We start from the raw sequence: 26,646 nt of genomic DNA, 5'->3' as shown, positions 1-26,646 counted from the left end.
TTGTAAGATGGCCCCCTCCACAGATCAGAGATGGCCATTTCCTTCTGTGTTGTGCTTAGCCAGAGATTGTTTGATTTCCCCATCATTGGCTCTTAGCAGCATGCACTATACTGCTATACTATTGTATTACTATATTAGTCACCTGGATGAGAGGCTGAGTGAAATGTTTCTCGGACTGAAAATGCTACATAAACAACTTTTAAGAAAGATACTACACATCCTTTTTCTTTATAGATTGCACAATGACTTTCTGACACTCATCCACTGGTTTTACTTTCAGTTACAGCTGACTAGAAAAGTTACTGTGAAATTTTCCATGGCAGCTATTCTGTAACCATTTAAGTTTCATTTTTAGTAATCCAAACTGAGCCTGTCTGTATGTGGACTTACCCTCTCTAGTGAGCACTGTGATTGGTATTCCTGGGTCGCTGAGCTTAATGAATGGCCCTCCTTCATCATTACCGAGTCCGTCTCTGGCCAGCAGTATGTTCTTAGCACACACAAAGCCATGGACCAGCTTTTTGTCCTCCTACAACAAACACGGGACAGAACACATTTTCGTCCATAATCAAGAGGATACGCTTTCACATTTAATAAAAGACGCTAATATTGACATTAATCCATGGCTAAAAACAAGTTTTCATGGACTGTGTCTTTTGTTCTCCTCTCTTACCAAGTAACTGAGGGCTGATGCCAACTGCAAGGCCACCTGGAACTTCCACGATGTGCTGAGTGGAGTCTGTTGTCTCCTCATAAACACATCCAGTGGTCCCAGCTGGACAAACTCCTCCACCATGATATCTTATGGTACACAAAGAGAAAGGTGTCAAAAACCTTAGCCACAGGAATAAGAACCTCATTAGACAACCACACCGCTTCTAATATGCACTTACTCTCCTGGTGGTGGACACACACTCCATAGAGCAGCACAATATGTTTATGGGACACTTGTTGCATCTTACTGGCCGTTTCAAAAAAAGCCTTTCAACAGAAAGACAAACATTTCAGTATGGTTAGATGTTACAGGATAGATACAATTTGATGGAATTTTCTGGGATGTTCCACATCTTTAGGAGCTCACCATGGAGATGTCCCTGTGTCCAGAACCCAGCACCTTTAGGACCACCTTGACTTCCTGGAAGGATGTATATCCTGCATCATCCTCCTCCTCACCCTTCACCTTCAGAGTGCCCGAGTAAATGTTGGTTTTTGTACCTATACCCAGGTGCTCCTCCTGGTTGACACAACAGAGAGCCCAAAAGATTATAGTGTAAAGTATTAAAGCAAAAGTATACCTCCTACAAGAAAGGTTTTTGCAGCATTTTATTACAGGTTTTTCAAAAACATCGTAACTCTCATTTCCACATACAAAAAAAACAGAGCCCGGACTATAAAATGCGACGGAATGCATTTAAAATAATGTAAAAAAGTGTAATTCTTTGATTTATTTAAAGAATAAACAAAAAAAGGAAACTAACACAGAAGAGAGAAGGAGTACCTGTTCAATGTCCTCTTTGAGAATGCGTGGGAAGCTGACTTGATTGCCTGGCATGTGTCTCTTAGGGGCTGTTGCTCTGTTTTTGGTGGCCACGAGGAGATTTGAAATCTCTGTAACATAAAGAAAACAGATTTGATTGTAAGCATTACATATTAAAAAGATATACTTTAGATTCTTATTTTTGCGAACAACTGTGTGCCCTCATATAAAAATGGCCTGTCTGTCTGTTCTGTATTTATCATTTTAAATTCTGTTTAGAAAACTTTAAATCTACCTCTGTAGATGCTTTAATATATTTAATATATTACATATTATTGATATTTAATAAGATAAAACTACCATGCCTTTATTATCAAAATATACAAATATCCAATAACATTAAAAGTATAAGCAAGAATGCTTTTTACAGTGAAGTATTGTATTTTACAAATGTACAGATGATCATATAGGCCCTGGCGTTCTGAATGAAAGAAGAACCGTGTTTAAATGTGGTAAAACGGGCATTCAACAATTACGTCAATGTGGCAATGACGTGAACAGATATTCGTATTCGGCTACCATACTGATTCAGTTTATTTTTTGTGTATACAGAGACATGTGGGAGGAACAAGTGAAGATGTATCTTTGTGCCTGTTACCTATATGCATGTGTGTTTGTGGGTGTCTACTGCTGTGACAAAACCAACGCACTGTGGTTTAAGGGGGAAGAAAAAACCCAGCATCTGTGCTCCATCATTTCGGAGAGCATCTCGAGCACTATTCTGTAACATGCAATCTGGGTTTCATGCTAAAAGCCAAACACAGCCTGCACCCACATGTCCCATCAGATATTTTATATACTATACTAAAACCTCGCCTTAATCTAGATACTTACAAAGCAACACATACTCACCCACTCTTAAACCCTGCAGCATTTTTCACAATTTATCTTACTGTCAGAACAGATAAACAAAAACCTGCATAGAGCCAAAATAACAATAAATAAGTCAACTGCATGCTGTTCCCAGGAAGTGAGCATATAAGGGTGTTATTGTGGTAGACAGAGCGTTGTGTAACACCTTATAAATATTTTAGCAGAGACAACACAGCACTTCTGTCTATTGTCTTCCTCTAAAGCTCATCCCGACCAAAGACTAACCAAAAGCAGCCAGCATTTAGATGACTGTCTGAACCACAACACCCTGAACAAACACAAGCAGCCCAACACATCCATGCATAAATGGCTCTACCTTTCCCTGAGTGAAGTAAACACAAGAGCACTAGATTGGCTCCGGAAACCCACATTTACAACTCTCTTCCTCTCTGACACCATTTTACAGAGACAAACACACACACACCTGACCAGACCTGCTTCCCTTCACTCTCAGTGAGTCACCTAAACTTCAACAGCAATCCACAACTTAGAGTCTGCACAAAGTGCAAAACTGTCTTTTGATGTAAAAAAAAATATACTGTTGGGATTCACTATAAAGCTGCAATGACAAATTTCAAATTAAAGTAATTAAGTAATTAAGTATTTCTATTTAAAGAGTAGTCCATGAAGAACGTGTCAGAAAGCACCAAAGCCACTGCTCATTGTTCCTCAGCAGTGCACACTCACAGAGCTCTGAAACATCCGAAACCAATTTTCAAGCTAAGCCATTATTATGACTTAGAATGAGCTAGAATTACGTCTCAATCTTACAATGATTTGTTGCCCAAAAGGTGGCTGTGAGTCACCCATGAAAAAAAAAAAAAAAAAGGGAAATGCACGTTGAATTATTGATATAACTCGGGCAGGACCTCCTTGGATGAGGGTGTCTAGTGATAATGGCCGAAACCCCCAATGAATCCAAGGTCCACTGCTGATTATGTGTCCCACAATTTTTATATTGTATTCTAGATCAGATTACTAATCCCGAAACATAACCAAGTAAGGTAAAAAGAAACTTAAAAATGCCAGAATAGCTTGTGATAAAAGACTGAAACACCCTGTGAAGTTGAGGCACACAACGATGTGTCCCACTGGTAAAGTTTCCGGGCTGCCATTCCTCAAGACTGCTCAGTGTTCTTCTTCACATCCTGAGTCAGCTTAATCTAGAGACCAGCTGCAATAATCACCAATCGTACATGCAGTCTCCATAAATTTCAAACATTCTGACATTGTTTTTGTGTTTTCACCAGCTTCTCTTAAGGTCTAATTAAGTTTTTGACCTGCTAATTTGCACCAATCTTGGCAAAAGAGACTGATCGTTACTCATGTCTGTGCTCATATTTTTGTCTATTGTCAGTAGATGACACGCAGTTTTCATAATTGCGGTATCATGCCAATATATCCTGAAAACAAATATAAATCTAGCTTTATATCCCACTGAAAAAGAATGACTTGTTTCCCTGAGCTTTATAGGTCGAAAATCTGTTGTATGTCTGATCCTACCCAGTATTAAAGTTGGAGTTTGCCTTTTATGATGATGATGATGGAGAAAAGAACACACTGCATGGGCTTAACTGTGCCACATGTTTTACATGTACAATATGTATGAAAAAACCTGCTGTGAACCAGTGAAATTACTTTATTGTGTCATTAATTCAACACTGTTAAAATTACCATATGCAGTAAGACTGTGCATTAAAAATAGTCAATTTACGGATGTAAAATGCAGAGTTCCTATTCGTGTGTTTGTGTTATTATTCTTGTCTTGAAAATAATAATGTAAATTTGCAATGCTGTGAGCTTGTCTTCATTTACTGTGAATGCCATTGTTTATTTTTCATTAAGCTTACCTCTTGGCTGTGGGGGGCAGCAGCGGACCAACTGGAACTGAAGGTTGTCGCTACGCAGATTCTGGCCCTCCAGGTGCTCAAGCAGCTCCTTGAGAGTGGATTGTGATGTATCTGTGCCGTGTAGAGTGAAGGAACTGGGGGTAACCTCAATCTGGAAGTTCTTGTATTGGCGCACAGGACGAGACTCCCTCAAGTCAATCTGGATGAACAATAAACAATTTTTTCATTTTAAACAAGTAGTTCTTTTATCAACAATCAACAATTAAAAGACCCTCTATGAGCAAGCACTTGGTGACAGTGGGAAGGAAAAACTCCCTTTTAAAAGGAGAAGACCTCAGCCAGAACTAGGAGCAGGGAGGACAGCCATCTGCTGCAACCGCATGAGATTGAGAGAAAAGAGAAGAAAGCAGAGAGAAAAAACCCCGACAAACTATGGAAAAGGGCGCCAGAATTTAACAATCGCTAATTCTTCAGCTTTCAATTATTTTTCCTAAGCTTTTGAATGGCAAACAGGCTTGTAGAAATTTAACAGAGACCAACAAAGATGGCTGTGTGCTTGAATACATTTGAGGTCTACAGTGGTCCCCTCAACCCAAAATTGCTGTTCTCATTTAAAAATTAGTAAATAAAATTTAGGTAAGTAGTGTTTTGTGAATTTGTCAGTTAATCAGTAGATCTATAGTACCTCACTGCAAACCACAGTGATGATGATGTACTGGTATTCAGTACAGCTCCAGCGCAGGATGTAGGCGCCCTCCTCATTGCCCTCCTGGCGCAGTTTTTGGACGGCGTACTCCGTACTGCAAAAAGAAAAACAACGAGACATTTGATTTAACTGACCTGACCGGAGACAGCTGTTCAATCAAGATATCCCAGAAATATTAAGCTACAAGGAAAATTTGATGGAGGTTCTTATAGGAGCTTCTACTTTGACATTTTTCAGCCTGCGATGTGACTTAATCACCTTGTCCAGTAACATGACATGCAACAAATGATGAATTTGTTTGATAAAACTGCATGTGGCACATTCTCATCCTCCTCAAATAAAATTGCCAGTACAAACCTGATGGGTCCGTGGCAACCATTGGTGATGTTGTGTACCACTGAAGCCGGAGCCACCTCCTTGCACAGGTAGTGATGGGCATCCACAGTCAGCCTGAAGTACCCGTCCACAAGGGCTGCAAAGGACAGAGCCTCTGCCCTTGTATCCAACAGCAGCTCCTGAAAAGTGCAGAGACATCCAAAGAGTGATGAAGGAAAGCAGGAAGGGAAGAAGTAATCAAAGTAGCAGCTATTACAAACACTCCACAGCACTCTCGAGCCCTGTAGTATGAGCAGTGATGAATGACAAACTCAAATTTAATTTCACAATTAAGTATGATAAAATAATTTGTCATGGCTAATAAAATGTAGCGAGGCGCCATCTTTGATTTGGCAGGTGAAAAAAACAATACAAAAACAAAAACACAACCAATGTAGAGAATGCAAGAAACAAGCTACAGGGCTTCTCAACAATGAATCCTTATACAATTCTTATTTAAGATATTATTAATAACACTTTAATTGCAATTTCTGGTTTTACTTATAAATGAAAAGTTTTAAAATTTTAAGTACGCATTTGAGCAAACACTAAAGGAAAAACACACACACACACACACACACACACACACACACTAGTCTCACCATCTTCTTGTTGTCCTGTTTATAGATGGTGACCATCGCCTCTTTGATGACAGTATGCGTGATCTCATGGAAGTCACAGAAGACCACCCAGCCTTCGTTTGCATCTTTCTTTTTGTCAGTCTTCTGTTTTGCATCATGTTTGTTCTTCTTTGACTTTCCTTTTTCTCTACAGGCCACAGACGACTGTTTACAAAGCAAACAAAGCAAACACACGGATATAATTTTTTCTTAGCCAATCTGAAAATGCTGCATCACCTTTTCAAAGTCTCAATGACATTCTGTAACAGATCTCAGTGCATCAGAGATGTATCGAGTGATTAAGCGATGTTAAAATAAAATGTTTTACTAAAATACTTTAAATATTACAATGTTTAACATTTAATATTTCTATTAAAGCCACTGATTACATTTATCAATTTTGCACACATTTCCTAACTTACTGAAGTTTGTATGAACTTGTTAACACCCACCAGTAAGTTAAGTTTTCCTCATTTGTTTATAAATTAAGGCCAGATTAAATGGGTGTGCCGTCTCTGGGATTCTCAAATAACAGGTTAGAGATCTGTCCACTACTTGTTTGCTACTCAATTTACCATTGTGAAACTAAAGGCCCTTGAGGTTTTTACTCACTGTAGTGGGTTTCGTCCTCCAGGAAATACCAGTGGTGCCGGTAACCAGGACCTGCATGTCACGGCTTGCCTCCATGTTCTGACTCTGAGCGTGTCCTAGACTCTGATTATAATATCCTGGAAACAGGTAAACATAGCAAACGTATATTGTAGTAGTTGCATAGAAACATAACATTTTACACAAAGATTGTTTACAAAATAATCTGTTATTAACTATGGTGACTTTATGTTTAAAAGGGAAAAACAAACAAACAAACTCAGATCCCCAGATTACTTTCAGTAATCAGCCCTATAGTGTTTGTAATCTTCACATGTTATTTAGAAAAGTACGGGGTGTGGTCTACTAAGTAATAAGTGGGTTAATGTTACAATGTGTAAACATCCTCTTTCACTTTTGTTTTTTAGCCATTGCAAAAGTTCTCACTGTGTCTTGGGTATATTTGGATGTCAACAAGGTGCAAACCTTTTTTTCTCTCTCTTGCAGATCTGCTAGTGGGACACCACAGGGAGCCTACATGTAAACATACCAAACCACTGCCAACTATAGATCAATGCAGCTAATTAAACTACTGTCAGAGGACAGTAAAGACAAGCCGTTATCTCAGTTTTGTGGTAGAGTAGCAATTACAGTTTTCCTCATTATATGTATTATTCCCTGACTGGTCTCAAACTCTAACAGGGATTAACTCAGTAACTGTTTGAATCTTTCGTTACTCAAAATCTTCTGAAAAATTTGGGTCATGCTGGAAGTCAAAAAATAATATGCCAGGGTGCTTTTTTCTACAACCTGAGCTGTTGTATGTCACAAATCTGGAACACTCCCTGGGAAACTAAAATCATGATTAGCACCTTCTCACCACTCCAGTTACTTACCGTAGTAACTTCCATTGCAGAAGTCTCCCTCCTGAATTACACTAAGTGAAGAAGGCTCAAAAACCTCGCTGCCCATGCTGCTGACCAGACCCTCCAACGTGGCCAGGTACTTGATCTTCAGGTCGTATGTCGTGATGTTGCTGTCCTTTACTGTGCGACTGTTGAATTCAGTGAGGAATTTCTTGAACACGTTGTTGATGCGGATCCGTGTCAGAATGTTACGCTGCTTAATGTTGCGGTTCAGCGAATCTGGGATGAAACGTTTGTAGCTGGGAAATGGGGAGAGGAGGGGATCAAGACAGAATGCATAAACATTTTTGTCAATACAATAAAACACTGTGCTGCTGTCTGTATTTTAGTAGTAGGTGTCGTTTTTTTTGGCAATAATCAAAAAGCTGTGTTACCTGATTTCATGGGAAGCAGTGGACAGAGGCATTTTCTCGTTCATGGCGTAGTGAGTGATTGCAAGCACAGCCATGCCCAAACACTCGTTTTCTATCTCATGTTGCTCTGCCTCTGACTGGGGGCTCCTGAGTGGAACTACGCCAGTCTGAAAGTCATTTTGGCTCTGTGCAACAAATATACATTTATCCTTAGCAGATAATCAGACAAACAGCAAACACATCTGATCATAACAGAACTCTAATGGAAAACTGATTGTACACACTGTAAAAAAACAAAAAAACAAAAAAAAAAAAAACATGAGTACCAGCTGATGTTGTTTTAAAATGAGCTTTCATTGATAATGTGTTTTCATGGGATTTTAAAGTAAAACTAAGAAGAAAATAACACACCAAAAACATTCAAATGTTAAGTTGAGTCAAAGTGGATCTTTCTGTGATCTGAGATATTATATTCTTGATACATGCAACAATAAATGGGTAAAAGCTTGTGTATACAAAAACCAGTATAATAATTCAGGGTCTAAACTAAACCTTGCAAGCACAAACCTGAGTAAACAGGTAAGTCAAGGAGTCAGCATCCAGTAACGGTGTTCCCTCTGGTATTTTCTGTGGGCTGTTTCCTTTGAGTTTACTGATGCAGTGCCTCCAGACATACGGCTCTCCTTCAATGGAGCTATGCCAGTTTCTGAAATAAAACCTGACAGCAGAGAGATAGGGGACTGGTTAACAGCACAGCATAAATACACATGAGGGAATTTATGGCTTTGGTTTCTTCGTTTTTCTTTTTATGTGGGTCTGCATCACATTACTGATGATGAGTGATTGAAATGTAAAACTGTCCATGCTGACTTTTACTCTGTTACTCTTTTAATCTGTCATCTCCATTTGACTTTCCAGTTAGCGTTTCAGTGCTGGGCAGTGACACCACCATCTCAGGTTTGAGGTTTTGGTTTTTTGGTTGTTGTTTTTTTTCTTTTACTTTTTGACCCGTTTTCCTGTTTTCTCTGAAACGAAGCAATTTTAAAGCTAGCCTGTGCTTTACAGAGGAAATACGTGTACACCATGTATCTGTCTACATCCTTCAAAGAACAACAATAGACAAAGGGCAATGCACAAAACAGTAGTAACCTAAATCAAAGCAACACTGAAAAATGAATGAAAAGAAGAGTAAGAAGTAATAAAACAAATAATGAGGGCTCAATAAAAGGTCATGAATTTAATAAAACCTGATCAAACTGATATATTAATACTGTCAAATATGCCATCCGATATTCTCTAATATTACAACTTTTTAAAAAAAATATCTGCATCTACGCTCTGTTTTGCTACTTTCTGACCTTATATAAATCTATCCTGATGGTATTTTTATCTTTGTGTGTGCTTTGTTTAGACCATGTTCATATCATGATATGATCATAATAACTCACTTGTTTTTAGGTGGCTGCACTTTGATACAAGAAGCTCATACACAAAATATGCACCACAGTTAGGCTCTATGTACACTTGATTTTCCCTCTACTAGCTATTGCCAAAACAGAGCACAGATAAAGAGGAAGTGTAACTGACACCACAGTGGGTTTTTTTCCTCTTTGCATGACATGCTACTCAAGTTGTGAGTAGCACAGTACAGTGGGGTAGTAGAGTCAAGTACAAATATGGCATTATTTTACTGGTTTTAAAAAACTGGCAAAATAAACTCTTCACTGAAGTATTCTTCACTGGGTCGAGTCTGTTGCAATACTTTGCCATTATCACGCGAAATGGTAGAACAAACTGCTTTCTGTTCCTATTTTTAGTTCCTTTTATAGCTGTTGTAAGACTATATTATTTTATGAGCAGCAAAACAACTCCCTCACTCACCTTGACCTTCAGCTGAGTCCTGTGTTGGCTTTCCTTTCTCTTTTTTTAAATAAGGTCTAACAAATGTTTCATTTCAATTTGGGGTTCAAAACACGCCACAGTAACAACAAATTCTCGCTGCAAAAACTAAAGCTGTAATCCAGAAATGACCAAACTCCCCAATCAATCACAAATATATCATTTGGTCCAGACATTTTTATTCTATTCTATTATTGTGAAATATCTTATCCTATCGTCTTACTTAAAGAGCACTCGTATTTATGAAAAAATGTCTGATGCTGACAAGTTTTTGTTTTAAATCAGAGCACACAGAATGGCTTACAAGTACAGAAAAAACCATATAAGGAAGCAATTCTGCCCTATCCAGAAGTCTGAATTCTTAGCTTGTGCTAAACAAAAGTGAAACAAAATAATTTAGTCTTAATAGTGTCTTTGGGTTTTTGGGACATGGTTGCTTTAATACAGTTTGAACCACTGCTCTATCCCAACAAGCGAGGAGAGATTCCATACCTAATTGACAGTGTTCCTAGCTAGGAGGAGGCAAGTCAAGGTTCCCGTCTTTAATTTCTGCCTGAGTTGCAATGCCCAGATTCCAGCACCTAATATTCTGTCTGGCCTGTAAAGACTTGGTTGGGTCCCCTGACAACCCCCTGATAACCAGCTAGGACAAGTTGCATACTGCATGATGCTCTGAGATGTAAGCTATAATCTCGCTTTTTAGCCCATACCTCTTGAGTCAGGCTTTATCGGGCTCGGAGCATCATACAGTATGCAACTTGTCCTAGCTGGTTATCAGGGGGGTTGTCAGGGGACCCAACCAAGTCCCTCATATTAGCTAGGAGGGATTACAGCTTAGCAAACTATGTCGAGCTTAAAGTCAGAGTATTATGTGTTGCGAAAGACCACGTTAACCTGCCCCTGACCAGTTACGGTTTAAAATCAGCTGAAAGCACAAGCTGACTCTTTCATTTACGGCATGTTCTAAATACAGTCGAGTCGCTATAGGGGAAATATGTTTTATATGTGAAAACTGTTAAGCTGTACCTTAATAGAACCATAGAATTAATTACAAACTGTGTTGCATTGCATAATACAGAACACATGCTAAGAATACCTGTTCAGTCAATAAAAATAATTTCCCTTTGATCTTCTTTGTCAGGTTATGGGGCAATAATATTTCATTTTTAAATGTCTCCAGTTCAGAGCTCTAATGTGCAGTCATCACCTTAGCGAAAAAAACAAAACAAAAAAAACCCAACAATAGCCCCAAGTGCACTTTCAGCAATAAAATAATTAACATGAATGACCCATGAAATGCCCCTTTTTATGTGAGTATGCACAGAGCCTGAAGCAAATTGTGCTGCTTTACAGAGAAAGTTTATAATGTGAAACCCGTTGCTTCCTGCTGGGGTTTTAGATTTATCAAGTCAACTAAAGCAAAGAAAGCCTGGCAGTGTTTAACTTTATTTGCAGTATTCTCTTCTGGTATCACGAAATGTACACCCTCTGATACAATACAGGAAACAATTCACATATGATAAAAAATTAGAGTATTCAACTCCAGAGTAGGGATGGGTATCGTTTAGGTTTTATTTTATTTCTGCAAAATGATAAGCACCGTCCAGCCGCACGCACGAGGCGATACGCACTAACTCACTAATGGAGATTTACCACACCCGCAGTAGATGTGCTCGGTGTGAGGTTTTGTAGCAAGCTATCAAATACGGTGCATTTCTCGGCTTTAAAAAAAAAAACGCTATGTGTCGCCAGGTGTTTCATCAGATTTGAGGTGTTACCTCCTTTGCACAGTATCACCTTAAAGCACTTGTTGCAGGCTGCTGAGTTTGCATCTTTTGCTGTGAAGTACAGCCAGACTTTTGACCGCATCACCTTGGTCATTTTTGATCTGTAGCTCTGCTCTAAAAGAACGTACGTACCTGGGCCTGCCTACTATCCTTGGAAAGGTAAAATGATTGGCTAGAATCCAAAGTGTATGACATCTCAGGAAAAAAAAAAACAAGCACCGAAATGTGCGCTGCTTTTCGGTCTGGTTACTACCGTTTATGTCAGAACCAGTGCCATAATGGCACCGGATATCGGTACCCATCCCTACTCCAGAGCGCTCATTTGCTGCCGTGACATCATTCTTACCTCATGCGATAGTGGAACTTGATACTGGTTTCATCTGTGACCTCGAACTCGTAGTTTGGGGGATACCAAGTGCCAGTGAGCTCATCGTACAGGGCAAATAGGTTATGGCACAAGGGAGAGATAGCTGAGAGACAGAAAGCAGAGGGGGAGGGGGGGGGGGATCAATAGTCAGGCTATTAGAATAATGACATTGGAAGAGGATTACAGCCTGTTTAAAGAGAGTGTTTAAGAGATATGGAATACAATCTGCTTGGGATGTGCCAGTCTGATATCTGGATCAGATATCTGGTTGGATCCCGAATAGCTGGATAAGATACTGGAGACAATGCACTGATCTACAGCATTTCTATTCAATTCAGTTCTATTTAGTTAACTACACCATGCAACGGCAGCAGAGTACTGGCTGTTAGCCAGAGTGCTAACATAGCATGGAGGAAGCTGGCAGTAAAAGGACAGCAGTTGGGAGACATTTCACACTACAGAGCTACATTTGCACAGCAGCAACAACAGCTTTTATTTCGTATGTTTCATATGTTTTTACTTTCACCTCACACTTGGGTGAAAGTGAGTTGTTGCAGGTAAAAAGCTGCAATGATGATATTGATATCTTTCTTACTCCTTCTTACAGCCTCACATTTAAACATTGTTCACATTTGTCTGGATGTCACCAAAACTGAAGCTTCTGGTACCTTTCAATACCAAAGTTCCATAAAGTATCATGTATGTTCCTGGTTCTCAGTATCAAGTTTGAAATCCCACCATTGTGACAATGGAAGCTAGGCAGCTAACAGTATTATTGTTTAGTTAGAGAAATAAATGTGCATACATGTAAAGGCAATGAGACTGTTTAAGAGACAACGAATATAATCTGGTTCCACAACTGTGGCTCAGGGGGTTGGGAAGCTCATCTGTAACCGGAAGGTTGCCGGTTCGATCCCCAGCTCTTTCTGTCCTGGTCGTTGTGTCCTTGGGCAAGACACTTTACCCTACCGCCTACTGGTGATGGCCAGAGGGGCCGATGGCACAATATGGCAGCCTCGCTTCTGTCAGTCTGCCCCAGGGCAGCTGTGGCTACAACTGTAGCTGCCTCCACCAGTGTGTGAATGTGAGAGTGAATGAATAGTGGAATTGTAAAGCACTTTGGCTGCCTAGAAAAGCGCTATATAAATCCAATCCATTATTATTGTTATTATTTTTAAACAGAGACAAAAAGAAGTGTACTTTTGCTTAATATACTTTTCTGATTTTGACAAAATCTAAAACTTGACAGTCAGCATATGTAAGATTGCACGCAATAGGTATAAGATTAAAGCTAATCATTATTAATAACTTTATGCTTTTGTCTTTTGAATCTGGATAACCCATTTTACTATATACTATATTCAGTTACAGAGAAAAAAGGAAAATACACTCTTAATTACTGCAACAGGAAAAGATTAAATCAAAGAACTGGCAAATGACAATTCTGTAAACAAGTCAGCCACTTACAGCATTTCTTGGCAGCGTCCACGCAGAGGTTCTCAGCAGTGTAGTGGCCTTTTGGGTATTTCAGTGGGTCAATGTCAAGTCTGTAAAAGTGGATTTCCAGGCCTTTAATGGAAGCAGGTGAGGAAGAAGTCTGGGGTTTCCTAGGTTTCCTCATCTTCAAACAGAGTTGCCTGCCCAACTCCATCACGTACAAAGTTGGCATTCAGACCCTAAAGAAGTGAAATTAAAAAAATAAAAAATAAAAACAGAAAAAAGGGGGTAGGGGTAGGAAGTGGGAATGTTAGAATCACATTTGGAAATTCTTAAAATTTTGGTCTGTGGAGAGGAAAACTGTGAAAATTTACTGTGCTGACAGAATGAAGAACAGGCAACTCATACAAGCTTCATGTACCACAGGTTCCTAATGATTATTTCCTGTTTCTAGTTGAGGAACAGATATTTTGCATCCTCTGCCACTGTCAGGGATCACATATTCAAACTATAATATTTAATCTAATTAATATTTTAGTTATTTTGTAATGTGTTACTCTGTACATATTTTAATATACAGTTTTTGTTCTCTGGCAGCTCTAATGCTATAACATTGTGACCATAGTCACATGATAACTCATTGAAAACTTCAATTATATTCAATATTCTACTAATGGTCACAGCTTTTCAAACTTTAGTTCTTCTTACTTAGTTGTATTGCCTTAAAGGAAGTTCACTATCTTAAACTAATTACTAAATAAAATCATTATAAGCTTGAGAGCACCACAAGAACTAACTTTGCAGTTACTTAACAGTCATTCCCATTACAGCATAAGTAATTATATAACGTTATTGAACACAACAGCAACCTGGTCTTAAAGTCAGCCAGTCAAGACAAACCGCTCAAGTTCAAAGTGAAAAAAGGTGACTTAAGTGGCATGGATGTTTATATCACATAGGCTGGGCTGACAATTACTTATATTCAACAGAACCATGTCTATGGTTTACAGAAAAAATATCCATTGAGTGGCAGTTCTGCAGAAGTGTCTTGTAGTTGTCAGTGTTGATTGGCCAGACTGCTTCGATTTGATGGGAAGGCAACGGTAACTAAAATAAAAACGTGTTACAACCAAGGTATGTAAAAGAGCATACTTTGAAGAGCAACATGTGAAACCTTGAAGCTGGCAGGCTAAAGCAGCAGAAGACCATAATGGGCACCACTCCTGTAAGCTCAGAACAGGAAACTGAGGCTACAATTCACAGGGCTCACCAAACTTGGACAATAGGAAATTGGAAAAATGCTGTCTGGTCTTGTGAGCCTTTATTTGTCCTGCAACTTCCAGATGGTTGGGTCATAATTTGGAAAACCTTCCGTTCTGCCTTAAACCAAAGATTCAGGCTGCTGCTGCTGCTAGTGGTGGTGTGGGGGATTTTCTTTTCTTAGTGCACTTAGGGGTCATTATTACTAACTGACCGTTGTTCAAATACCACAGTCTACCTGAGTATTGCTGCTGTCCATCCCTGTATATACCACCATGTATGCATTTCATTTAGATTTCCCAAACATGAAAATGAGATCACTGTACACAAATGCCATTCACAGCTACTAGTAGGTCTCAACCCAATAGAGCATTTTTGGGATGTGGTGGAACGGAAGATTTGCAATCAACTGTTCTGCAATAGCGGAGTGATGCAATCATGTCAATAAGAACAAACAACTCTGAGGAATTTTTCTAGCACCTTGTTGAAATCATGCCTATCATAATAAGATGTGCTGAACAGAACAGGTTAGGTTTAGGATTTAAAATGTAAAGTGTCACATTTTCACCAATTCTTTTTTTGAACAACATGGTCTACGTGCTATATAGATTATTTAATGTTGGCAGAGCCCAGGAGAACCACTACTATGACATGTTCAATTCAATTCAATTCAATTCAATAAAACTTTATTGATCCTGAAGGTTGACCCCGAAGGAAATTGGGTTAAGGCTGCCGACCTTTGCCAGCGCCGACTTACCCTTCTGACCATACATACATTACACAAACATCACATGGGGAAGACAGGTCACAGAGGTATAACAATGGAAAATGCACCACATGAGGAAAGATAAGGAGAAAAAAAATAACTCCCCCCAGACTGAGCTTCAACAGGGAGATCAGTTTGAGAACAGAAAAAAACACCTCTGCACATGAAAAAAAAACTCTAAATACGCCAAAGAAACACATGACAAGCAACAGGGGTGGGTAAAGGGTGAGAGACAGCCGATTTAGACAGTACATCCGGGCCTGCAGCCTGTGCGCTGGTCTCCTTGATCCACCGTCAGCATTGGAAGGGAATAAGCGTCGAAGGCGTTTGGAAAGGGAGGGGGATGAGTGTGTGCATATCAGTGTATATGTATGTGTGTGCGTGTCCAGAGTTCAGCTGAGACAGTGTCCTTCACCCTGCTAGGCTAAGTAAACAGTCTTCCAGCCAACCCAGGTGGCCTGGATGTTCTTCACATCTTCCAACAGGACAACACGTTCTCACTACAGAAGCAGACCAACAAACCAAGAGAGTATGTGTTTTAAGACCCCAGAGAGCCACGAGATTTGAAATCACAGCACTTTCTAGCAGATTCCCGTACAGCAAGTGGGGAAGGGCTTTAACCATGCAATGCTTGAGTCAAGTGCACATACATCAACCAGCATGCAGCCTGTTTCAGTTGCTCCTGCTTTTTCTCTTTACTTGCACTTTTTTCTTATTTATTTCTTTGTCCTTTACTTAGTACTTAGACTGTTTGTCTACATAATTTCCTCAGTGATTATTAAAGTATTCTGATTGTCAGTTTTTCACCACAAGAACTTCTGCTCTCAACATACACAATTAACAAAACAATTAACTATTATTCAGCATGGAATACAACACACTTCTAAATAAAATATTGCATAAAAGCCCAGGCACGGGAGCAACGATTATTGGAAAAAAGACAAACTTGAATTTAACCTTAAAGACTGAATTAAGCCTCACTTGACAAATTAAGAACAAAAAGGTCATCAGGAGCAAAGCACAAAATAATATTTGGTTTCTGGAATTTGCTGCCAATACTTCACGTATACGCCATGATGAGCTTGAGCAACTTTGAGTTTTTTGTTTACCGAGAGATATCAACATCCTGCAAGAAGCTGACATTCCAGCAATCCCACCTCACCACAACTCAGCACCCAGCTTAGGCACACAGCAGTACCATAACTAGCCTTGTTCTCAGTTAACTCAGTTTTCTGTATTGATACAATTAAAAATTCACTGTATTGCTGCATTTATCAACTATGCTGCACATTTTTCCCTGCATGCTCTCGTTTCAGAGTCATTCGTTAATCATATTTCTTTGTTTTTTTATTGTAGCATTAAAAATAAATATTTAACATTTAATTGCGTTTGTTTATCTATTTACGTCTCAGTCTCTTTGTAGCCTCTATTTAGAGAAAATTTCCCTTCTAAAGTTTCTTTTAGCTACTTAAAAGAGAAAAACTTCCATTTATTAATCATTCTAGGGCTACGCTTCATAATGCTGACCTCCTAACGCTATATATCCCTATCAAGCTCATATCCGTATATATTACTGTTATTATTATTGGTGGTGGTGTTTAATAATTCCACTCAATGCCATATCCCCCGCATTAAGCTTGTTTCCCCTACACCAGCTTTCATCTAGCACTTATAATTTCTCATCACTTTTCATCACTGTTACAGCTGAGTTTCTTAAGAAGAGAATTTCAATGACTCATTCTTTTTATTTGTAACTCAGGCAGTGTTCCTCTGAGCACTGAGTGTGTGAATGTGAGAGTGAATGAATAGTGGAACTGTAAAGCGCTTTGGGTGCCTAGAAAAGCGCTATATATATGCAATCCATTATTATTATTATTATTATTACTTCAGTTATCATCAGTACTTTAGAAAGTCACTATCCCTTTTTTGTTTCATATTAAAATGTAAAAATGCATAAGATGTATCTATGAGAAATACATTTTACAACAAACAAAGTTCATCCTAATGATAAACACAGTTTATCATGAAGTTTATCATAAAGCAAACACAAATGACATGGCAGCAAACTTGTGACACCAGTTCGATGAGGCTTTTGCAATGATTACGCCACTACTTTCCACAGCAGTTGAAAAAACAAATTGTTAAGCGCTGGTTCCCTCGGTAACTTCACGTCTACATTATGTCTGAAGCATTTTTTTTTCACTGAACAAAACAAGACCTTGGAAGAGTTTATGATGTTACGATTGTCTGACAGTAAAAGCTGAATTTTCTGAGGTGTAGTTAAAATTAAAAGTCTTCACAAAAGTCAGAACAAAGAATGCCTCTACTTGTGCCCACATTTTCATAGAAAAAAAAAAGACAGAATGTGTCTTTAAAGCTGCAACAGTGGATGTATTAGTCACCACCAGCCTTGTCGTTAATGTTCCCCTGTGATGTTCTGCAGACAGGAGTCATACTTGACACAAGCACTGTAGCCCTAACCTTTCTCAACATTATCCATCTATGTGTGACAATGCAAAAGTCAAAACCAATCCCATTAAACTGCCATTAACCTCCCAACTCCCAACCCAAATACAAAGTCCAATTGCGCGTGTGTCCAAGTGTAACAATAAAGTAATTAACAGTTCTTTTTTTCCAGCATTTCTAAGAGTAACACATTTAAAGGAAACTATATTGTTCACTACACTGAGAAAGGAATACTTTGAGCAATGCCCTGATATGATTCATGTGTGAAAACCACTAGCAATATATCTGCAAAGTGCTTGACGGGACTCCTCTAACTGCAATTCAGGTTCTTATTCTATTGGAGAAGTGAGTTCTATTCACGTTGTATCAGGTATTGACGAGTTCTGTTGAATGTGGAAAATGATGAGGCAATGTAGTTAAGATATTTGTTAGAAAAGTTAATGTCAAGACATGCTCAGCATGTGATGCATACTTTGCTACCTGTGCTCAAAGTATTACGAACAACAGAGTTGGAGGTGGACAAACTATGGGACGAAACCATTTCCTGATTTCCCCAAGTATATGTTGTATAACGAAAAACACATTTCCCACCGACATCCTTATGTCTGTGATATGTCCACACAGGTCAACATAATACAGACTATTATACAGGCTAGACATGTTTTTACTTACGTTCCTATAAACTCAATTACATTTGAAATGTTGTGTGGATCACTTAGGCAGCATAGGGCGCTAAATGCACACTTTACATTACTGTATAACTTACAGTTCATGCATTAACCATCCACAATGAATCCAAAATGATGAAATCACTGGTCACTTTTCCCTAACTACTGAAAACTAAGACTGTCTGATTTAAAATGGATTTAAATATGGATTAAAAGCACCATGGGAACAAATTCATGTGAATATCAAGAAAGTGAAAATGGAAAAAAAGAGCTTTTTTCCCCCCCTATGACATTCTACTGTTGCATACATGTACTATAGCTGCATTCAAGCAAGCACAGGTGTTTATGAGTTTTATGGAGTGCAATTAAAATGTTACTTGGATTATCAGATGGAGCTCCAGTGCTACACGTGCAAATAAGAGCATAGCCTACATTGTCAGTGTTTGCAAAGACCAAAATCCAAAGTCCTTCATGGGACAAATTTTGTAAACCAGTGCTTGCCAGTAGACTGCTGGAATCAACCTATTATATCAGAATCAAACTAAAGGAAGTCAAATGGTCCTACCTGTGACTGAGTACACAGGCCACACAATTGCCTTCCCTAGTCTGGGCCTCACACCCCACCGGATGATGTGGTTTCTCTCACCATCTCAATACCTTTTCTTTCTTTTTCAGTTGAATTCTATTCAAATGTCAAGTACATTCGGTGCCCAAGACAAGTTTTTTAAAGGGAACCTATTCAGCTCATTTGCAGTTTACAGTTGGCTCTACAAAGTAGCTTTGCTTCATAATTCAAAATAATGATAATAATATCCATCTTATTTTGGGGATCCCCTATGTTTATCCTGTCAGTTAAAAAAAATCCTTTTTAGCTCCTCACCCATTTCATTATGGGTTTATAATCAGCTCAAATGATTAATCAGTTAACAAATAATTGGTCTACTGATCAACAACTTTTAGCTATAGCTCAATTACAGTTTAATTATTAATGCTGTAAGACCAAGAAGTACTGGGTTCTGACAGCAGTATTAATCCATTATAAGGGTCTAAGGAAAGTCAAGCAATTAAAAGATCATTTAAGTGGTGCCCAATTCTACGAAAGACTTAAATTTTACTTTCTGTTTCAGATGATTCACATTCAATCCGTTACTTTTGTCATAATCATATGACTTGTGTCTAAGCCACAACACAATGAGTCAAAAGATAAAAGTATTTTCATAGACTGTTCATTAACCTGGCTCTGTTTTATTTTCTGTTAACTTATGGAAGCATGACGAAGTGATTGGATGGCAAGGGATACAGACTTTGTTTTTATTATAGGTTAGTTATTATTTTTGAATCCTATGTTATGTAGTTTAGAAGGTGAAAAAAATACATTCCAGACCACATTTTTTAAACATTTATCAGTATGGAATTAATAGAATTAAATCTTTACCATACAGTACCTGCACTTAAGATTTCAGAAGAAACTAATAATAAGACAGAAAAGAAGTAGGTAATGAGTGAAACTAAACTTAAAACAAAAAGAAAAAAAAGGAAGGACCATTTTGTAACAATTTTTAATTAGGTATCAATAATGTGTTACATAAGTGTCTCACTTAAATAACAATACAGAGAAACTCAAATATGGTCAAGCATTACCATCAAAAGTGCCACTTAGCTATCAGGAGAAAAAGTCATCATAACTTTCTCTTTGATGTCAAATATCAGGGTGAATACCAAAAGGTGGGCATACCGAGATCAACAATATCAAAGTAAAGTTCAACTGTGATCACGTTTCCATATGTATGCACATTAAAAAATGTCATCAATAATATTTTTGAATTACACTAATCTATTCATCATTTTTGGTTATCATTGCAGATAAATCTGCTGCTTGTTCAATCTGATAAAGAAATTTTCGACCAAAAGTACAGCTGGGGAAAAGCTCTAGGAACTATATTCTAATTAATGTTCAACATGCCTCTTTGGTTATGTGTTTTTTTGTGTGCTGTGGATAAAAAAAAAAAACATGTGCCCACCTCTGTCAGCCTCAAAGCCACTTACCTTTCACTGCGTGGCTTTATTTTACTTAATGTGACATTTCCAGCCTGAAACAGGAGTTTATTTTCACTTACTATCACTGGACCAAAGGCTTCTGCGTCAGTTAATTGTCTGGTCTACTGTGTGGGTTATACAAAACGTCAAAAATCGTGGGAAAGACCCATCACGAGTTCCCAGAATCCAAGCTAAATGTCTTGTCTACAACAATGAAAAAACAACAACAACAAAACAACGGCAGTAGCATAAATCACAAACAGGAAAACAGAAATAATCACATTTGAAAAGATGAAACTAGTGGCTTTGTCATTTTGCTATAAAAAAAAGAAAGAAAAGAAACGTCTTTTAAAAAAAACGTGTAGATTTGATTTATAAACTGATCAGTCGACTGTAGTGTACTAATTTCATGTGGAGGATACAAAATTAATCCCACATGTGTTTGTTCTCTTCTAATGAATACAATTCATAAAAATGCCGAAGCCAATCATTTTATGTAATTCTGCCTTTTCTGTGTTAGTCACCTCTGGGTCCACTTTGTCAGATACAAATCCTGAGATTAACCATTATTACCAAATCCTTTATAACAATCATAAACACAGAGTATCCATGTCAATCTAATCCACGATTTTCCTTGACATGTTGTTAAATGTTTAATGGAACATAATGGACTCTTTTTGTATATTACGGTAAATCGGATTACATAAATTGTGTAATACATATGCTAATAATTCGTCCTCGCTTTCCTTAAGCCTACTTATCCTTCACCGTACTTCTGTATTGTTTAAATAATATAATTATAGTTTAACCTATCTTCCTGTATTGTGACAGGGACAATGGAGGCGGTGCCATTCCTATCAAGTGCATTGACGTTGGTTAACGTGAGCATGCTAGCTAGTAAGTTAACTTAGATTGCCAAAGAAAAGCCCAACGCCAACATTTTTACTCTTGGCAGCATCGGAGAATGATGATAAACGACAGGATGTGTTTAACAGACCAGAAGACGTGCTCTGTGTTCGACGGAAATATTTAATAAACGGTTATTTACTCACCTACCAAGCTTGGCCAGACAGCTGGCAAGTTACTTCCGTTTCGTTTTGTACATTAGACGCGTCGACCAAGTCGGTGCGCTTTCTCTAAAAGCTTCGTGAGTATCAGATGTTGTATATTAATTCCAAAACGTCCCAAAAAAGTATAAATATCCCAAAGAAAAGCGGTGCGAAGTTAATTCCACAGTTTTCCCCCGTTAGTATACCGTATTTTCTGGCGGTGGAGAAAACAGCCTTCCTCGACTCTAGCTCTAACCCTTCCTGACAAGAAACGTCCCCTTCCCGAAAACGACGCAGTGGCTGGCGGTAAAAGCCGGCAGCTGATTGGCTGTGAGACCTTTCACTGGAGATGACGACACAAGTCCTTGAGCGGCGATAAACATACATTAAACTGTTATTCACACTTTCTGAGCATTGTGGGTTACTTACAGCCGCAGATTTAGCTTAAACGACGTGATGATGATACAGAAAGAAAAAAAAACTCAAGTAAAATTAAACAATGAACTGATGTATTTATTAACTGCATTTAATATCTTCGATGCAAAAATGCCAAGGAATGTCAGTAATGTAAGTGACTATGCAAAAGTAAAACCCAGCTTTCACTCATCCTCTTTCTTATCCGCTTACAACTATGGAAGACGCATTTAGATTCTCCATCTAAGAACCAATACAACACTGTAAAATTAGTCCATTACAAGCCATGCGTTTAAAGCTTCTTATAGGTTAAGTGAATGAGCAAAGATTTATATAAAAAAGAAAGATTGGGAATTATATTAAAGTATTCAAACGCATTATTCATCACTTGTAACTGCTGTGCTCCAGCAATTAGAGCAGATGGAACTACCTACAACTAACTAGCTAGCTAACTAGCTGAAGCTGTGCCCACCCCCTACACACACACACACACACACTTTTTTAAAAAAAAAATAATAAGGTAGACTTTTAACTAATTATTCCCCAAAATGGTCATTTAGCTGAGACACACCTTTAAGGGGCCAATCAAAACGCTGGTTTGATATTCAACAGTGTGTTTTTTTCTCGAAAAACTCTGACTGGTCTCTAATGAAACAAAAATCTAAGTTACTACAAAAGCACGTAATGGCGCTAAAGTACAAATAGAAGCAGAGTAAATACATAAAGTATTTACTTGTGAAATGTAGTGAATGAGAAGGAGACAGGTGTAACAGTGAAAATGCATGATGTGGTGTAAGTGAAGGTGGATAAGATTAAATAACTGAGGTTGACCATTGTGACACCGTTATTATCTCAGTTACACTGGCTTCCTGTTAAATTTAGAGTTGATTTTAAGATCCTGGTCTTGACCTACAGAGCTGTGCACGGACTGCACCTGCCTACATCTTTGATCTGCTACAGCCCTATGTCCCTAGCAGGTCTTTGAGGTCATCTGATCAGGGCTTACTTGCTATAAAAAACACTAAGAGGAGGACTAAGGGTGATAGAGCTTTTGCCACTGTGGCCCCTAGACTGTGGAACTCTCTCCCCCAAGCATTAAGAACTGTGGACTCAGTAGCTGTTTTTAAAAAACAACTCAAAACTTACCTTTTTAAAACTGCTTTTGGTTAATTTTATGCCTGTTTTATTTTCTCTTTTTAAATCTTTTTATGACTTGTAATCTTATGTGCAGCACTTTGTGATTCTGTCTTGAAAGGTGCTATATAAATAAAAATTTATTTATTTATTTATTTATTTATTTATTTATTCATTCAAAGGAACAGAGTGCACAAGAGAGGTGAAGCCAGTGGAGATGAGTGTTGGGTGATATGTAAAAAGAAGGATAGCAGCTAGAGAAAAAAAAGGAAGGTTTACAAGATGGTTGTGGGACCCTGCAGTGATGTAATGATTGGAGGCAGTGGCAATGATGAAGATGTTAAAATTTTTACCCAGAGTGAGCAGGATGGACAGGATAAGAAATTAATACATTATAAGGATGTTAGAGAGGCAAGGTTGAGATGATTTGGGGGTGTGGAGAAGATTGATTTGCCAGGCAGGAGTTAAAGAAAAGGGCATCACAGAGAAGATTCGTGGATGTACATGGAAGGAGGACATGCAAACAGTTGGTGTGATAAAAGGATGAAGGCTAAGATGGAGACAGACAATCTGCTGTGGCAGCCATTACAGGAACAGCTGAAAGAAGAAGGAGGAGGAGGAGGAGGAGGAGGACGGCAAAGAGGAGGAGAATTAATAGAAGTGTATCAACACTGATGTTTTTGATTTCATAACTCAGTTGATGACACTTTGCTCAAAAATACTTTATTATACCCCCTTAATATTCTCAGTTCAACTCTGAACTTAAATACTATAAATGACACTATAATAATAATAATAAAAACCCTTAAGAACACAATAAGGAGACTGCCCCAATCCCCTTCACTGAGTCCTGGATTCAAGGTCCATGATGAGCACTCAGTGTTCATTTTAGAGTTAAATCCCTCAACAACAACAAAGAAAATAGAAAAAAGAAAACCAAAAGCTTGGCGTTCTGAGAATCACTGATCTCTTGAATTCATTCATTTCACTGTAAAGCCCACTTTCAGTGCATGTGTCAGAGGCTTAGTTTCCATCACTCCTGCTACTCATATTGCCAGATTTCTCGTCTGCATTGCTTGTGATTAGCTATATTTGAGTTTAGTCACCTTTAGCTGAAACTTGATGTGAGCACTGGAGAACATCCTGACTTCAGCAGAAAAGCTGAGATGTACAGTAAGCTATGTAAAGTACAAGTTCACCAACTGCTGTGGTACAGACGGCGAGGCTTATCATTCAATCTTTGCCTTTCTGTAGGTGGCACTTTCTTCTAGACCGCTATTTTCAGATTGTGTTTCCAGAATATTGCATGCGTTAATATCCCAGTTTTTTCTTGTAACTAACACCAAGGGGCCGAATGCTGTGTTCTTTTGATTGTGGTTTGTTCACGGCCTCTCTGTCTGTGCATTCCCATACCAAAGAAATACCTGCAAGCTATGGATGTCACTTCATTCCCTTTGCAAGCACTTCCCCTTATCTGTTTTCCTTCAGGTGTAGCTGCAATCATCTGACTGGCAGCCGGCATGTACACCAGCTCTGTGATTACACAAAGAGCAACTCAAACATGGTTTACATCTAAAATCATGTGTCCTACAATTGTAACTAGTGAGAAAGGCTTCCTTGGAAGGTACAGAATCCAGGAAGTGTGCAGAAATGTGTGACTAACTGTCTTCTTAGAGCTAAGAATCAGCGAGTCATCGTCTCTGGGTGATATCAGCGCTCAGAGAAAAATGGAGTTTCCCTGCTGAGTGCAGACAAAGGATCAAACAGCAATGCTGGGTGATTGTGTGCAGATACTGATATGTGTTTCAGAATTTTTAAACTGCACTGTCACGAGTGTCCCTGTAAACACAGACACTGACTTTAAGCCCCTCTGTGTAGCATTTATAATGGGTTTAGAACTCACAAACACAAATGTAGAAATGCACTTGCAGCTATAAGGAGAGTTTAAGCGAGTAATGATATAGTTTGTCCTATGGAGACATATTTTTATGGTTTATTCACAGCACAAAGCTCCACTTGTGTGGCTAGAATAAGAGATAAGATAAGATAGAACTTTATTAATCCCTCGGGTGGGTTCCTCTGGGAAATTCGACTTCCAAAAAAAGCACAGCAACGACCGAAGTTACAGTTACAGAACTGTTATATATATATATATATACACACACACACACACACACACACACACACACACACACACATATATAAATACAGAGACAAATATAAATAAAATATACAAAGGGGATAAATAGAATAAATAGGAATAAAAAATAAAAATACAAGTGAATTGCACATTTCAAGTATTGAGTCTATTGCACTGTTGACTATTTACAAAAAGTATTGCACAAGGTATTGTACAGTGAGGTGAAGAGGCACTACAGCTTAGTTGTTCCCTCCTCCTTTGTCCTCCTGTTTCCCCTCCCTCTCCCCTCCAGAGAGGAGTTAAACAGTCTGATGGCGTGTGGGACAAAGGAGTCTGTTAGTTCTTGTCTTGGGGAGAAGCAACCTGTCACTGAACAGACTCTTCTGATTGTTTATGGCCGTGTGCAGAGGATGCCCAGCATTGTCCATAATGTCCATCAGTTTCTTTAATGTCCTTTTCTCTGCCACTGTCACTGTGCAATTGCATTTACAGGACATCAAATGTTGCTCTAGTGCACATGAATGCTAAAAATGCAGCAGCAGAAAGCGTAGCCAAAGTAGGCTTATCTTGACCTTTTCCTCTCACATTAATGAAACTGTGAGAGTTGGCTTCACAGCAGCAGTTATCAGCTGTGAGTTACCTGAACTACTGATGCAACACTGTCTGAGATGGGGATCAGAGTTGATAAAAAGAAGAAAGAAGAAGAAGAAAAGCATTTCTTCCTGCAACAACAAAGGGAGAAAGGAAAGCTCCTGAAAGACGTCTTTTTTAAAGTATGTGGCTCATATGAAGGGGAGGGAATTCCCTCGGCACATCCAAGCAAGCGCAATTACTGCCACACATTAAAGGAAGTATGAGGAGAAATTCCCTCATGGTGGAGGGTCATGGGAAGACGCTGTCCTCGTCTCGAAAGCGACTTTAAATGTTTTTTTTGTTTTGGTTTTTTCGTTGTTGCGTATTTTGTTATCAAAACACAGCCTTGCCACAATGCAGCACGTATAGCTCCGAGTGAGAAAAACACGCGACTCGAGGCGGGATTTAGCAGATTGAGGTTAACGTGAGAGAAAAACAAAATAAGTATCATGACTCTTCAGGGGCTTTCCGCAGCTTCAGCGGCAGCATGTACCCTTTACATACGAAGGACAGGTGCAGAGTGACCCCGCGGTTTATCAGACATGACTCAAACAGTGCTTGCATTATTCAAAATAGTACGTTCCGAAAAAAAACGAAGTGCGATTCATTTTTTGGAGCGAACTGGCATCGATAGATCGCAGATTACAGCGCAACTGTGCGCAAACTGAGTCACCAAAACAACAACTCGGTAGTTCGTACTAAAATGGATGCTCGCTCAAAGCCGTTGTGTTGTTATTCACGCAGTATAATGGAAGGAAGGA

General features: G+C 38.7%; 1 protein-coding gene across 2 annotated transcripts in view; it reads right to left on the bottom strand.

Moving 5' to 3' along the window:
• Positions 1–21,840, bottom strand: part of jak1 (Janus kinase 1) — a 30,928-nt gene extending 9,088 nt beyond the window's left edge. The window contains exons 1-16 of one of the 2 annotated variants that reach the window (XM_086268201.1): positions 21,568–21,840; positions 13,349–13,557; positions 11,861–11,984; positions 8,396–8,546; positions 7,850–8,013; positions 7,446–7,714; positions 6,574–6,689; positions 5,944–6,126; positions 5,324–5,481; positions 4,946–5,060; positions 4,261–4,459; positions 1,499–1,608; positions 1,082–1,234; positions 894–981; positions 674–801; positions 391–529 (exon numbers count right to left, since the gene is read on the bottom strand). In XM_086268201.1, coding sequence (XP_086124327.1) covers positions 391–529; positions 674–801; positions 894–981; positions 1,082–1,234; positions 1,499–1,608; positions 4,261–4,459; positions 4,946–5,060; positions 5,324–5,481; positions 5,944–6,126; positions 6,574–6,689; positions 7,446–7,714; positions 7,850–8,013; positions 8,396–8,546; positions 11,861–11,984; positions 13,349–13,550 — 2,299 coding nt within the window. In that variant the 5' untranslated portion in view covers positions 13,551–13,557; positions 21,568–21,840. The remainder of the gene's footprint in view (positions 1–390; positions 530–673; positions 802–893; positions 982–1,081; positions 1,235–1,498; positions 1,609–4,260; positions 4,460–4,945; positions 5,061–5,323; positions 5,482–5,943; positions 6,127–6,573; positions 6,690–7,445; positions 7,715–7,849; positions 8,014–8,395; positions 8,547–11,860; positions 11,985–13,348; positions 13,558–21,567) is intronic. The other variant, XM_086268202.1, reaches the window with a different exon arrangement.
• Between the last annotated feature and the right edge of the window lie 4,806 nt (positions 21,841–26,646).

Source organism: Aulonocara sp. 'chitande type north' Nkhata Bay, linkage group LG17, assembly GCF_057382095.1.
Source record: "Aulonocara sp. 'chitande type north' Nkhata Bay isolate Kocher_YH1m ecotype deep benthic linkage group LG17, A_spYH_male_GT1.1, whole genome shotgun sequence".
Taxonomy (NCBI): Eukaryota; Metazoa; Chordata; class Actinopteri; order Cichliformes; family Cichlidae; genus Aulonocara; species Aulonocara sp. 'chitande type north' Nkhata Bay.
Note: the sequence above shows the minus strand (reverse complement) of the source record. Positions and strands in the feature narration are given on the sequence as shown.